This window comes from Puma concolor, chromosome C1 (assembly GCF_028749965.1).
Source record: "Puma concolor isolate L17-30 chromosome C1, mPumCon1.1.hap2, whole genome shotgun sequence".
NCBI classification, from domain to species: Eukaryota; Metazoa; Chordata; class Mammalia; order Carnivora; family Felidae; genus Puma; species Puma concolor.
Window position 1 is genome coordinate 183,567,634 of NC_141674.1, and position 12,525 is coordinate 183,580,158.

The 12,525-nt window shown below is 38.0% G+C and overlaps 1 protein-coding gene across 4 annotated transcripts in view; it reads right to left on the reverse strand.

Annotated features, from left to right (window-relative positions):
- Window positions 1-12,525, reverse strand: part of DNAH7 (dynein axonemal heavy chain 7) — a 271,037-nt gene that overhangs the window by 101,209 nt on the left and 157,303 nt on the right. For all 4 annotated transcript variants that reach the window (XM_086719178.1, XM_086719180.1, XM_025929537.2 and 1 more), the window contains 3 exons: window positions 10,032-10,378; window positions 8,198-8,378; window positions 4,869-5,054 (listed from right to left, as the gene is read on the reverse strand). In XM_086719178.1, coding sequence (XP_086575304.1) covers window positions 4,869-5,054; window positions 8,198-8,378; window positions 10,032-10,378 — 714 coding nt within the window. The remainder of the gene's footprint in view (window positions 1-4,868; window positions 5,055-8,197; window positions 8,379-10,031; window positions 10,379-12,525) is intronic.

A 12,525-nucleotide genomic window follows, 5' to 3' on the forward strand; every position in this document is an offset into this window, starting at 1 on the left:
GAGGCTGGAGGTTACCAAATGAATACTTTAACTCCTTGATTATGTTTTATTCCCTGAGTCAACAAACCATTGTTGAAACTGCACCTCAAAAATAATTTATCAGATTTTTCAAATAAAATTATTATTTAGAAGGTCCACTATACATTCAAATGAAAGTTAACTATATCCAATGTTAATTTTAGGTAGATCACTTAATAGTGAACTTGACGTCAGAATGCTGTATCCGAAAAAAACAATTGCCAATTATTATTCTAAAGCTTCACTCGACAAAGTAGTTGGAGACCATCATCTTTCTATATATATATTTTTTTAATTTTGTTTTTCAACATTTATTTATTTTTGGGACAGAGAGAGACAGAGCATGAACGGGGGAGGGGCAGAGAGAGAGGGAGACACAGAATCGGAAACAGGCTCCAGGCTCTGAGCCATCAGCCCAGAGCCCGACGCGGGGCTCGAACTCATGGACCGCGAGATCGTGACCTGGCTGAAGTCGGACGCTTAACCGACTGCGCCACCCAGGCGCCCCTCTATATATTTTTTTTAAATGACAAATAACCAGCAAGCCTTAGTATTATGGCATAAATCTAATTTGAACTGGTAGGGGACTAAAAAATGAAAACCTTTTTTTCTGGCTCTCACATGCCTGGGGAAAGGGACCATGGCAGGACTATCAGGCACCAACAATATGTACCAGGATACACATTGGAGTCTGGGATATCCCACCTAGGGCATAGTTTGCTAGGCTACTCAGGAACCAAAAGGGTACTTTAAGTCCGGGTTCACACTCAGAAAGTTAGAAGTCAAGGTCCAATCTGAGGTTACATGTAAGAGTTCAGAAACATTGCAAGGCACGACCAGAGAAAAAAATAGGTTAGGAAGAGACGTGGGGAAGAGGCACAGACACACGAGGTGTTGGAACGAGCCCACAGGCGGATGAGATGCTGTGTGTGGAGGGGTGCTGGTAGAGGGGGCATGATGGGCACCCCATCGCCCTTGGCCTCCTGCTGAGCAGGCTCCACCAACATTCCTTTAGGTTTGCACATGAAAGGTCATGACAGGTTAGGGGGAGCTGATGACTTTTATGACCTTGATCAATCAGTTAGTTTGTAGAATGCCCCAAAGTTGGGTCTCTGTGATGTTCTCTCATGATTCAGTTCAGGTTACACATCTTTGGCAACAATATCATAGAAAATGTAGTCGTATTCTTCTCATTGCACTCAATCAGTGGTACAAGATTTCAGACTGTTCATTTATTGATGATAGTGATTTTTATCACTTGTTTAAGGTGTTGCCTGCCAGGCTTCTGCCTCATAATTGTATGATCTTAGGTATAATTAAATCTTCTTTGGGTGGTGGGACACAAGACACTCAGATAGATGAAAGGCAGAACTCTTTGTTACTTACACTGCCAAATGGGAGAAAGCTACCACACCAGAAGTTGCCCCCAGATACAGGGTAACAGCAAGGTGAAACTGTAGGAGGCAGTTATATATGCAAGCAGTGTGTGATAGGGTTAGCTGTATTGCCTGGGCTTCCTAGGGATTGGATAGTTTGAGTAATTCCTCAGGTACAGTGATAAAGGATCTTCAGGTGTTACGTATCTGAGGTCTGCTGGAAGCTGGGTGCCTGTTATAAGCTGCAGTATTAGAGCCCGATACAGGAAATGGTTGCGGTGAGGGCTGAGCAAACTACCCACACAAAGGAATTCAGAGTTTTTATTATGAATCAAAACTGAGTTAAGGCAGTACTTGTCTAATATTGGATTACAGCCTCTGCATTGCTTTTTTTCCCCTTTCCCTTTGTAATTAATAACATTTCGTGGGGAGATACTCACAGCTGAAAATTTCTAGGTTTTGTCAGGCACTCATTCTTTTAAATTTATTAATTTATGTCAGTATAGATCGACCTTTTTCTATTATCTTGGTCTCTTTTCTACTCACCTATAACATGATATTAGTTTCAAGTGTACAAGACGATTCACTCTTTGTATATATTGTGAACTCATCACAGTAAATTGTCGACATCCATCACCATAGTTACAAAAATGTTTTTCTTGGGATGAGAACTTTGAAGATCTACTCTTGCAGCAACTTTCAAATATATAATACATCATTATTAACTGTAGTCACCATGCTGTACATTAAATCCCAGGACTTATTTATTTTCTAATTATCAGCCTGTACCTTTTGAACCTCTTCACTCATTTTGCCCACATCTTTTATTCAATGAGTTATGTTACTATCAGTATTTATTGCTGATGTGGCCGGTGGAAGTAACGTTAAACTACATTTTATGTTCCTTTAACACATCCCTATCGTTCTTTGGGCACTTCCTTACTTTGCCTTAAAAGGATACTATCCTATAATCGAGTCCAAAGATGATCTTCCTATTTTAAGTTCAGCTGATTAGCAACCTTAATAACAAAGTCCCTTTGCCACGTAATGCCACATATTTGTAGGTGTGACACCGCAGGGCAAACAATGGGGGGCGGAATGTCATCTCTTAGGGGCACTTAAACACTGTCATCTGGCTTTCTGTTTGGGTTGGCTGTTGTTACCAGGAACGAGTGTGTGGCTGTGTAGGGAGGAGCGGTATCAAGCATTTCCGGTTTGAATTCGGCCTTCTTATACACGGTTCCTACTGGCCTGTTTTGATCTCTTTGTTGTCAGGCTGTGGGGCGGCCTGTAGACTTTGGGGGAAGATCTGAAGGCTTCGTCAAATATAGCTTGATGCTGGTCTTGGCAGACTAGTCAGTGATATGGGAAAGCAGCAGCGAAAGCGAAAGCAATAGTTACTGCTCATCGTTGACAGGTATGGTACGTTAGCATAATTCTGGGTTAGAAATTGAAGTGGCCCAGTTACATATCTAAAGGGGCATAGCGGCAGAGAAGAGCTGAAATGAACACGAGGTGCCCTGAACAAGCATCTCTACATAGAAGCCACGAGCCTTGCCTAATACTCCAGTGGTACACTAGATGGTAGAAATTTAAAAAGTGGCCATTGGGAGTGTCATCTTGGAGAAAACAGCCACCACCACCACCACAACAGTTTTGACTTTAACCGTTGGCCGGAAAAGTGAAAAAGTTCGAATTAATTCAACTCTAAGGCTTATAGCACGACAGGATTCTGTTTTACAGATTGGCATGGGCACAGCAGCTGAAGTACTGCGGGCCCCATTATCCTAGAAGAATTGGAGTTGTCTATGTTTTATTTATAGAGAGAACCAGAAATTTTACAAAGGGGTTGATGAATAATTAACAAGCACTCAGATGAAGCCCGGAGGGAGGGGATCCCGCTATTTATGGAGGGCTCTTGGTATCCAGAGGTCTTGATGTGAGAAAAGAACCAAAACTGTTGTGAAGGCTTTTTTGTCTCAGCTGGGTTTCCCAGAAGCAAACTCTGAAATGAAGATTTATGTGAAGTGATTTATTAAAGAAAGGATGTGAGGGGAAGCAGTAAAAGGACTGGGGAGCAGCTGGTAGAAGGTGAGGGATCAGCCAGCGCTGTGCTGCAGGTGGCTTCAGCTGGTCCCACAGGGAGTGTGAGTTACTACTTAGAGTCGTTCCAACCAGCAGGAAGGGACACAGACTCTCATGCTCCCACTCCTGTCAGTCTTTCATCCAGGCCTGCCCTCGAGGGAAATAAATCTCAGCAATTCTGGCTCTCCACGCCCTGGGCAAAGTGAATTCTAAGAACCCAAGGGAAGTTTGCCAAAAAAGAGCCACAGGCGCTGGTTGTTGGACACGGAAGCTCAGGAAGCCAGGAGGGCATCTGGGCAGACAACGAGTTGCCACAATCACCTTCTGCTTACTACTGAATGGGAAACTTCCGATGGGGTGTGATCTGCCAGCTGCCCTGACCCACGAGAGGATCAGAGCAGGACAGAATGAATTCATAGGAAGGAACTGAGACATCAGCGACTCATTAAAAAAAGTTAAAGTCTAGGTTGCTATAGAGAAAGGGGAAGAGAGGAGGCAGAATCTATCAAAGCGGTGGAAATTTGAAGCAGAAAACACAGTATTTGCCTTCTTTCTTTCTTTCTTTTTTCTTTCTTTCTTTCTCTTTCTTTCTTTCTTTCTTTCTTTCTTTCTTTCTTTCTTTCTTTCTTTCTTTCTTTCTTTCTTTTTAACGTTTATATACTTTGAGAGAGAGCATGTACGTGTGCGTAAGCAGGGGAGGAGCAGACAGAGAGGAGAGAGAGACAATCCCAAGCAGGCTCCACACTGTCAGCACAGAGCCCAAAGTGGGGCTTGATCTCACGAACCCGTAAGATCATGACCTCAACACAAGTCAACAGTCAGATGCTTAAAGACACTTAACTGACAGAGCCACCCAGGCGTCCATTGGTATTTGTTTTCCAAGGAAAGGATCTGTTTGGTTCTAAGCCAGCTTGCCTTTTCCTCCCCTAAACTTTCAGTCTCTGAAGGGATTTTTGAAATGATCCATTACTGAAACTCATAGGGAGAAGTTGATTAAACACACACACACACACACACACACACACACACACACACACACACACACACACACACACACAAAGACGTAAAAAATCCTGGTATCTTTATAGTTGTTTAGGAACTAAAATTTTATCATCAGGGTCTACCATTTCATGTTACCTTTTGGAGTCAATCTTTTTGTTTCTAAAACAATTTGATTTCAGAAGAATATTTGATATAGCATCTTCTGGCTATCAAGTCAATTTATAGAATAACTAAGATACACAACTACAAATCACTTGGAAACACTTCACTCCCCATACTTACCAAAAAAACAAAAAGCAAGCAAACAAAATCCTCTAAGATGAGATTAGTGCTGGCTATAATGGGAGGGTCAGGAAGAGACCTTAGAAATCAACTAGTATTCTTTACCTGTCGATAGTTAGATGTAAAGGCGCCAAGGTAAGCGACAACTCCTGAGGAAATGAGGATATCACCTGTCAGGTTGATGTACAACTGGCCCAGCTCCAGAGCTGTAAGGCTCCATCGAGTTTTCTCACCCCCAAGGCCTCCAATCAACTGCTCGGCTCGGTCTAGCTTTTTGCTGCACAAGTCAACCTTAAAAGAAAAAAAAAAAGTCAGCTTTTCTCAACATCCACAAGTAAAATAAATTGAAAATTCTGCAAGATTTTGCCCTCGGAGATAAATTATTTTTTTATTTACAAACTTTCATCTGGAATTTTTTTAACTCTTTAAAAAAATGTGAGCTATGTCACTTTCCAGCTACGTCAAGACTGAAAACTCCATGACATGTTTTAAAATGTTCATAATAAAGTATGTACAATAAGCATGTATAATAAAGTGTATACAGTTTATGAAATTCATAATGGATATTCATCATGTAGTGCAAGAATATCTCTATTTTCTCATTTTTAAAATGTTTATTCATTTTTTGAGAGAGAGAGAGAGAGCGTGAGTGGGGGAGGGCAGAGAGAGAGAGAGGGAGACATAGATTCTGAAGCAGGCTCCAGGCTCTGAGCGGTCAGCACAGAGCCTCATGCAGATCTCAAACTCACAGACCATGAGATCATGACCTGAGCCGAAGTTGGACGCTTAACCTCCTGAGCCATCCAGGCACCCCAAGAATAGCTCTATTTAAGGAAATGATCTACAGCAGGAGATACTGAAATTTAGTTAAGTAATAAAGAACTTTCTCGCGAGTATGTTCTTCCTCAGTTTTAAATACTCTAAATGTATTTTGTTTCAAATATTCCATCAAAATCTTCTCCTCATCTAACTTATGGCTGACTTAATGATAATTTTGTTTAATTTTTTTAAGTTTATTCATTTTGAGAGAGAGTGAGCACACACGTGCCTGCACAAGTGGGGGAGGGGCAGAGAAAAGGAGAGACAGAATCCTGAGCAGGCTCTGCTCCATCACTGCAGAACCCTAAGTGGGGCTCAAACTCACAATCTGTGAAATCATGACCTGAGCTGAGATGGAGAGTTCAATGTTCAACCAACTGCACCACTCAGGCACACCAACTTAATCATGATTTTAAAGGTTAAATGTTTAAAAGTAGTAATAATTTATGCTTACTTGCGAAGCATAATTTTCAAGTTGTTAAATTGTGTCAACCTTGTCACACACTTGCAATTAACCTTCAATTAGGACATCAATCAATAGCTGAGAACCTACTTTGTGCAGAAGACTGTCAACCAAATTTGATTATATGTAATTGAGCAATGTGATTAAAAGAAAAAGGATAATTATGACAGTGGAAAACTTGGAGAAAAGCCATTTCAACCCATGCAATGGCAACATTCCAGTAGAATGCCTAAATTATTTTAGTTTAATTTTAAATGACTTAGCATCATTATTCTTGGATAAAAACAAAACTAAGTAAAAGTTAGCTTAAGGTTCAAAATAAAATGAATGACATGAAGAGAAGTAGTAAACAGCTGATAAAAGCAGAGACTTGTAGATTATTGTGGAGTAAGAATTTCACTTATACTTTTTCCTAATGCATTAAAAAACTTTGTTTTAAATGTTTATTTATTTTTGACAGAGAGATAGAGAGAGAGGGAGGGAGGGGGAAGGGACAGAGAGAGAGGGGGACAGTGGATCTGAAGTGGGCTCTGTGCTGACATCAGTGAGTCTGATGTGGGGTTCGAACTCTTGAACCATGAGATCGTGACCTGAGCTGAAGTGGGACACTGAGCCACCCAGACATCCCTCTTAATGCTATTAATATTGATATTAAAGGGGCACCTGGGTGGCTCATTTAGTTGGGCATCCGACTTTGGCTCAGGTCATGATCTCACGGTTTGTGGGTTCGAGCCCCGCATCTGGCTCTGTGCTGACAGCTCGGAGCCTGGAGCCTGCTTGAGTTCTGGGTCTCCCTCTCTCTCTGCCCCTCCCCTGCTTGTGCTCTGTCTCTCTGTCTCTCGAAAATGAATAAATGTAAAAAAAAAAAAAAAAAAAAAGCTAAAAAAATATTGATATTAAATAAATGCTATTAGACCAAAAGAGATAAACTACTAAATTAGTTTATCTAAAGGTAAGTTTAAAAAAGCAAATGGTATGAAAAAAAAAAAAAAAAAAAGCAAATGGTATGTAATTGGTAAAAATTTTGGTACTTCCTAAATTTAAATCCTTTCTCTTTTAATTTTTCTTCTCTTAATATCTTCTGTCTTAGTTTCCTTCTTCATTCTTTTTCCAATAATGTTTATAATCAACTGAATCATGTCTCAGATTACAATAGTTACCATCAGAAATTACTAAGTGAAAATATTTTAACTAAAATTTTTCCTCCAAAGCAGATTTTTGGTCCACATATAAGTGTATGTTCATTTTACATGACCATGATTTCTAACATTTTATCATGAAAGATAAAAGTTTCAAACATATAGCAGAATTGACAATGTTTATAGTAAACTATATACCCACGTATTTTATTATTTAAACTAAATCTGACCACTTGGAAATCATGCCCTGTAATAAGTAATATTTCTAAAGATTAGCACAATGTCATATATTTGTACAAATATGGAATTTGTGGTTATAGCCTATAGGAAGAAACAGTCTGCTACTGTGGTAAAGACAGAGCTATTAGAGTCAGACTGTCTTCGTTCAGATTTTAGCCTTAATGCCTGGAAGCTGGGTTGACCACAGGCAAATTGTTTAACTTTCTGTGCTTTAGTTTCTTCAAAATGATACAAAAAGACTACCTCCTTCAGAAGGCTGTTTTGAGAATAAATGAGATAGTACATACTGCTCCCAAAACAGTGATTTGCACTTAGTAAGCACTCAATAAACATTGACTGTTATAAAATACTTTGACTTCTTTTTCCTGGAACGTAATCAGATTTGAGCAGTTGTTTGTTACAAACATTATCACCAAGGCAGAGCAATCTTTTTAGTCTTAGAATCATTTTCAGTGGACATAGTATGGTTCTTGGTGTTGAGTTCTAATCTCAGCTGTGCCATTAACTCTTACACAGCCTAAGTCACTTAATTTTTTGGTTCTCCATTTCCTGATCTATAACATGGAGAATTATTTTAAAATTTCAAAACCGTTATTAGCTTACGGGTCATGCAGAAACAGGCAATGGTGGATTTGGCCTGTGGGCCATAATTTGCCAATGGCAACTTCCCCAACCCGGAAGAAAACAGGATTGTTGCTGTTATTTGCTACAAGAAACACCATGCTTATTAAAGTTATGAAGATTTTCCCATACTTGTCTATATTATCACATACCTGGTTTTCCAAATCTGCCTTCTTTTGTTTGTTTAGTTCCAGCGTATCCTGAAGCTTGGCCAGCTTGTCCTGAACTTCCTGTAGGGCTGCCTGCTTCTTTCTAAGACCATCCATCGCAATTTTAAGCTCCCCTTCAGCTGCAGCCAGTTTTATCTTTTTGGGAGCTACTATTTTTGCCACTCTGCAAAAAGGAAAATTAGAAAGTCAGATATACATTTTATACTGTAGTGCACTTCCTATCACTGAATTTGCTTTTCTATCCTTACCAAACCTCAGAACATATCTTTATGCAAAACTGACCCTGATTCCTATAGTCTAGATTTCATCTAAGAATCAAACCTGACCCCAGCACTTAAGAAATGATGATTAAAACGGATACCAAATATGCATAACATTTTCAAATAAGTAATTTTTTTACTCACGGTAAAATATTAGATTATTGACAGTATGAATATTGGTGATTTTACAAAAGGAGAACTGTGCATTCGTGCAAAATATTACAGTGTTTGCAGAAAACATTCTGATTCGTTAGGGCTTAATTTGTAGGAGAGGGTGAGGTGTTTTATCTATGTCATTTTGCTTTTTAAACATTTTCAGAATATACCTTTAACTAAAACCAGCCATCTTATAAGTATGTAGGTTGGTAACAGCAGGGAAAATATAAGAAAAAGAATGGATCTAAATTATCGTCTATTGGGAAAATGGAGTCAGTGGTGTTAGCTTTCTAAATAAATGTCAAAATATTAAATTAAACTTCATCATTAACATATCATGATCCAAAATATATGCAGTGTGTAATATATATGCACAATTATTCAAACGGTGTAGGAGTTTGAAAGACTTCCTGTAACTGTTGCTCTTTGAAGAATAAACCAGTAATTTCTGTTTTGTAAAAGATATATATATATATATATATATATATATATATATATATATATATTCTCACACAATCATCAAAAAAAGGCTCCTTGTCTCACAAAGAATATATATTATACTAGTGGTTTTCAAAATGTGGTCCAAGACATGCTTCATCCCCTTCAGGGAGTCCATGAGATCCTCTAGTGTCCAACTAAAACGTCTGTGTTTAGGTTGTATTTTCTTCATATACTTCAATTGAAACAATATATTGCAACAGATTGAAGAAACAGATTGGCGTGTCCAGCTGTCTTCTATTGGACACATATCAAAGAGATTTACAAAACTATAAAACACCACTACTGTTTTCATAATATTTTGTGTGAAAAATGTGGATTAAAAAAATAAGTTACTTATGTAACATGTAATGCTTTTATGAATTAATAGTTGTTCAAATTTCTCCATTTCAACTTCTAATATGGTAGATAAGCAAAAGGGTTTGGTGTCTTCAAGAATTTTTAAGAGTATAAAGGGTTCCTGAGTCCAAAAAAGTTTCAGCACACTCTATTATACCATATCATTGGTACAGTCTTGCCTCCAGTAGATATGTACACATACAGCAGGTATTAGATGTGATTTTCCAAGGAGCCTCTCACCTGTATAGCTTTTAAGTTTTATATTCTCTAAATGACCAAATGGGAAAATAAAACATAGCAGGATTTTGTGGGTTTTTTAAAATGTTTTTTTCTTAATGTTTTTATTTATTTTTGAGACAGAGACAGAGCATGAGCAGGGAAGGGGCAGAGAGAGAGGGAGACACAGAATCGGAAGCAGGCTCCAGGCTCTGAGCCATCAGCACAGAGCCCGATGCGGGGCTCGAACTCACAGACTGTGAGATCATGACCTGAGCTGAGGTCGGACGCTCAACCGACTGAGCCACCCAGGAGCCCCTGCGGGGTTTTTTGCAGTCAGTACTTACTTATCATATGAATCCATTGCTATGACCCATTTGCACAGACCTTCAGCTGCCGTGGAAGCATTTCTAATCTTTTCTGGAACAAAATCTGGGTTTGGAATATAATGTTTTCTTATGATATTCATATAAGCTGCTGGAATGTTGTCCTTGTCATATTCATGAAGTGACTGTAGAAATCGGATGTCACCAAGAAGTCTCTTAGCTGGACCCCAGAAATCCTCTATTTTTTTTCCTGAACCTGTTGGGTCAGGGATTTTGTCAGCTTTGATGCCTTTCAAGATGCATATAGCTTCCATAACAAGCTTGACACCAGCAGGAGGACTCTTCATGGATTTTACCACTGTAATGTCCTTGAAATAACAACATGCTAAGTATGAGGAGAGAACTGTTTGTTTATGCATGACTTATAATCGGCTCCTATTTTCAAACTAAACCATAAGATACAGAAACTCATTCTGTTCATTGTGTAGAAATAGTGGCAGTGATAGAATTGTGCCAAAAAGCATTGAGAAGTTTGTCCCAAAGTTAAACATGAAAAAGAAAAGTGGAAAGATACCTTAATGTGAGATTACTTATGACATAAAGTCTACTTCGAAAATGCTTAAGAGAGATCTGACTGTTGCAAAATAAGAGTTTTATAGCTTCTTTTTATTAATTTTTTTTTCAACGTTTATTTATTTTTGGGACAGAGAGAGACAGAGCATGAACGGGGGAGGGGCAGAGAGAGAGGGAGACACAGAATCGGAAACAGGCTCCAGGCTCCGAGCCATCAGCCCAGAGCCCGACGCGGGGCTCGAACTCCCGGACCGTGAGATCGTGACCTGGCTGAAGTCGGACGCTTAACCGACTGCGCCACCCAGGCGCCCCTTTTATAGCTTCTTAAAAACTATAAAAGCAATAGACGTAAACGTTAGAAAATACAGAGAAATTATACAAACAAAAGTCTCCTATAATCCCATATTAGCTAGTTAACTACTGGAAATATTTTTATTTACATTTCTTCCATATGTTCTTCTGTGTGTATACAGGCTACAAATTAGTGTATATGCTACATTTTGACCAATGGAATTATAGTATACATAGCATAATGCTGTTTTAAAACTTTTTATATTTCAATAACAATATATAGCGGACATCCTTTCACGCTATGAAACACTTCATTTTAATGGCTGCATGACCTTCTGATGTATAGATATGAACCATAAGTCTCATGCCCTATGTTTCTTCCTCTATTCTTTACTATTATAATTTCCATGCTGAATTAAGAACTTTATGTCTTTTGTTTTTAAAGCTTTGGACACATATTGACAAACTACTCTCCATAAAGTATATAAGGATGTCTGTTTTACTACATATACCCTTAGCAACAATGCCAGGCATTCTGACAGGCAAAAGAAATATTTTAATCTGTATTTCTTAAAATATAAATGAAGTAGGATAGATCTTCATATGTTTATTGACTATTTGCATTTCCTCTTTTGTGAATTACTTCTTTATATCGTTTACTCTCTTATCTTACGGCTATTTTTTTCTTATTGATTTTTAAGAGCTTTTCACATAGAGGCATATTAATCTTTTGTTTGCCATGTAGTTTAAATATTTCCCCCCCGTGTTTCTACACTTCTGTGATGTTTATAACAAAAAAAAAAATGTGTTGTTTTTAGGGACTAAAATTTATAACTTAAAGAATTTTATTAGTTATGAAAAAACAGAAAAGTATCCAGAGCATATATATTACAAATAATTTTGCTTAGTTTTTTTTTTCTGATTTCTCTCATATCAAAGAAATCCAAGGACCTAATCCACTCCAAGATATAAACATGACCTGCATTTTCTACTATTTTATAGTAATATAGCTATTTATATTTACATTTCAATCATTCTGAAATATATTTTGAAGTAAGGTGTGAAGAAAGGATCTAATGGTCTCTCCTACCACCACCCAAAAGTTTAGTCATGATTCTCAACACTATTTTTAAAAATCACCTTCATCTTTCTTAACTGAAACCCTTTCACATCTAAATTTTTATTACTACATTTCATCAAGTTTAAGACATGCTATTATAAAGTATAACATCGTAAGGCATATTATTAAGTATCACAAAAATAAAAAACCCAAAACACTAACAAACATTAACACATTATGTTATCACATCTATTGTAAGGTAGATATCAATTACAAAAGCGTCTAACTATGAAAAAGGTGCACCTCAGAATCAAAATACATACGTAAAGTCTTGTGCTTCTGTCCACTATTGTGCTGCGAAGTTATCGTGCAAAGTTCTTAAAAGAACAGAGCTTTCAAGGTAGGTTATAAAAGTTAGCAGCTTTCTTCTCTTCCAAAATTCTTTTTAATTAAAAAAGTTTTTTTTTTTTTTTTTTTTCAACGTTTATTTATTTTTGGGACAGAGAGAGACAGAGCATGAACGGGGGAGGGGCAGAGAGAGAGGGAGACACAGAATCGGAAACAGGCTCCAGGCTCTGAGCCATCAGCCCA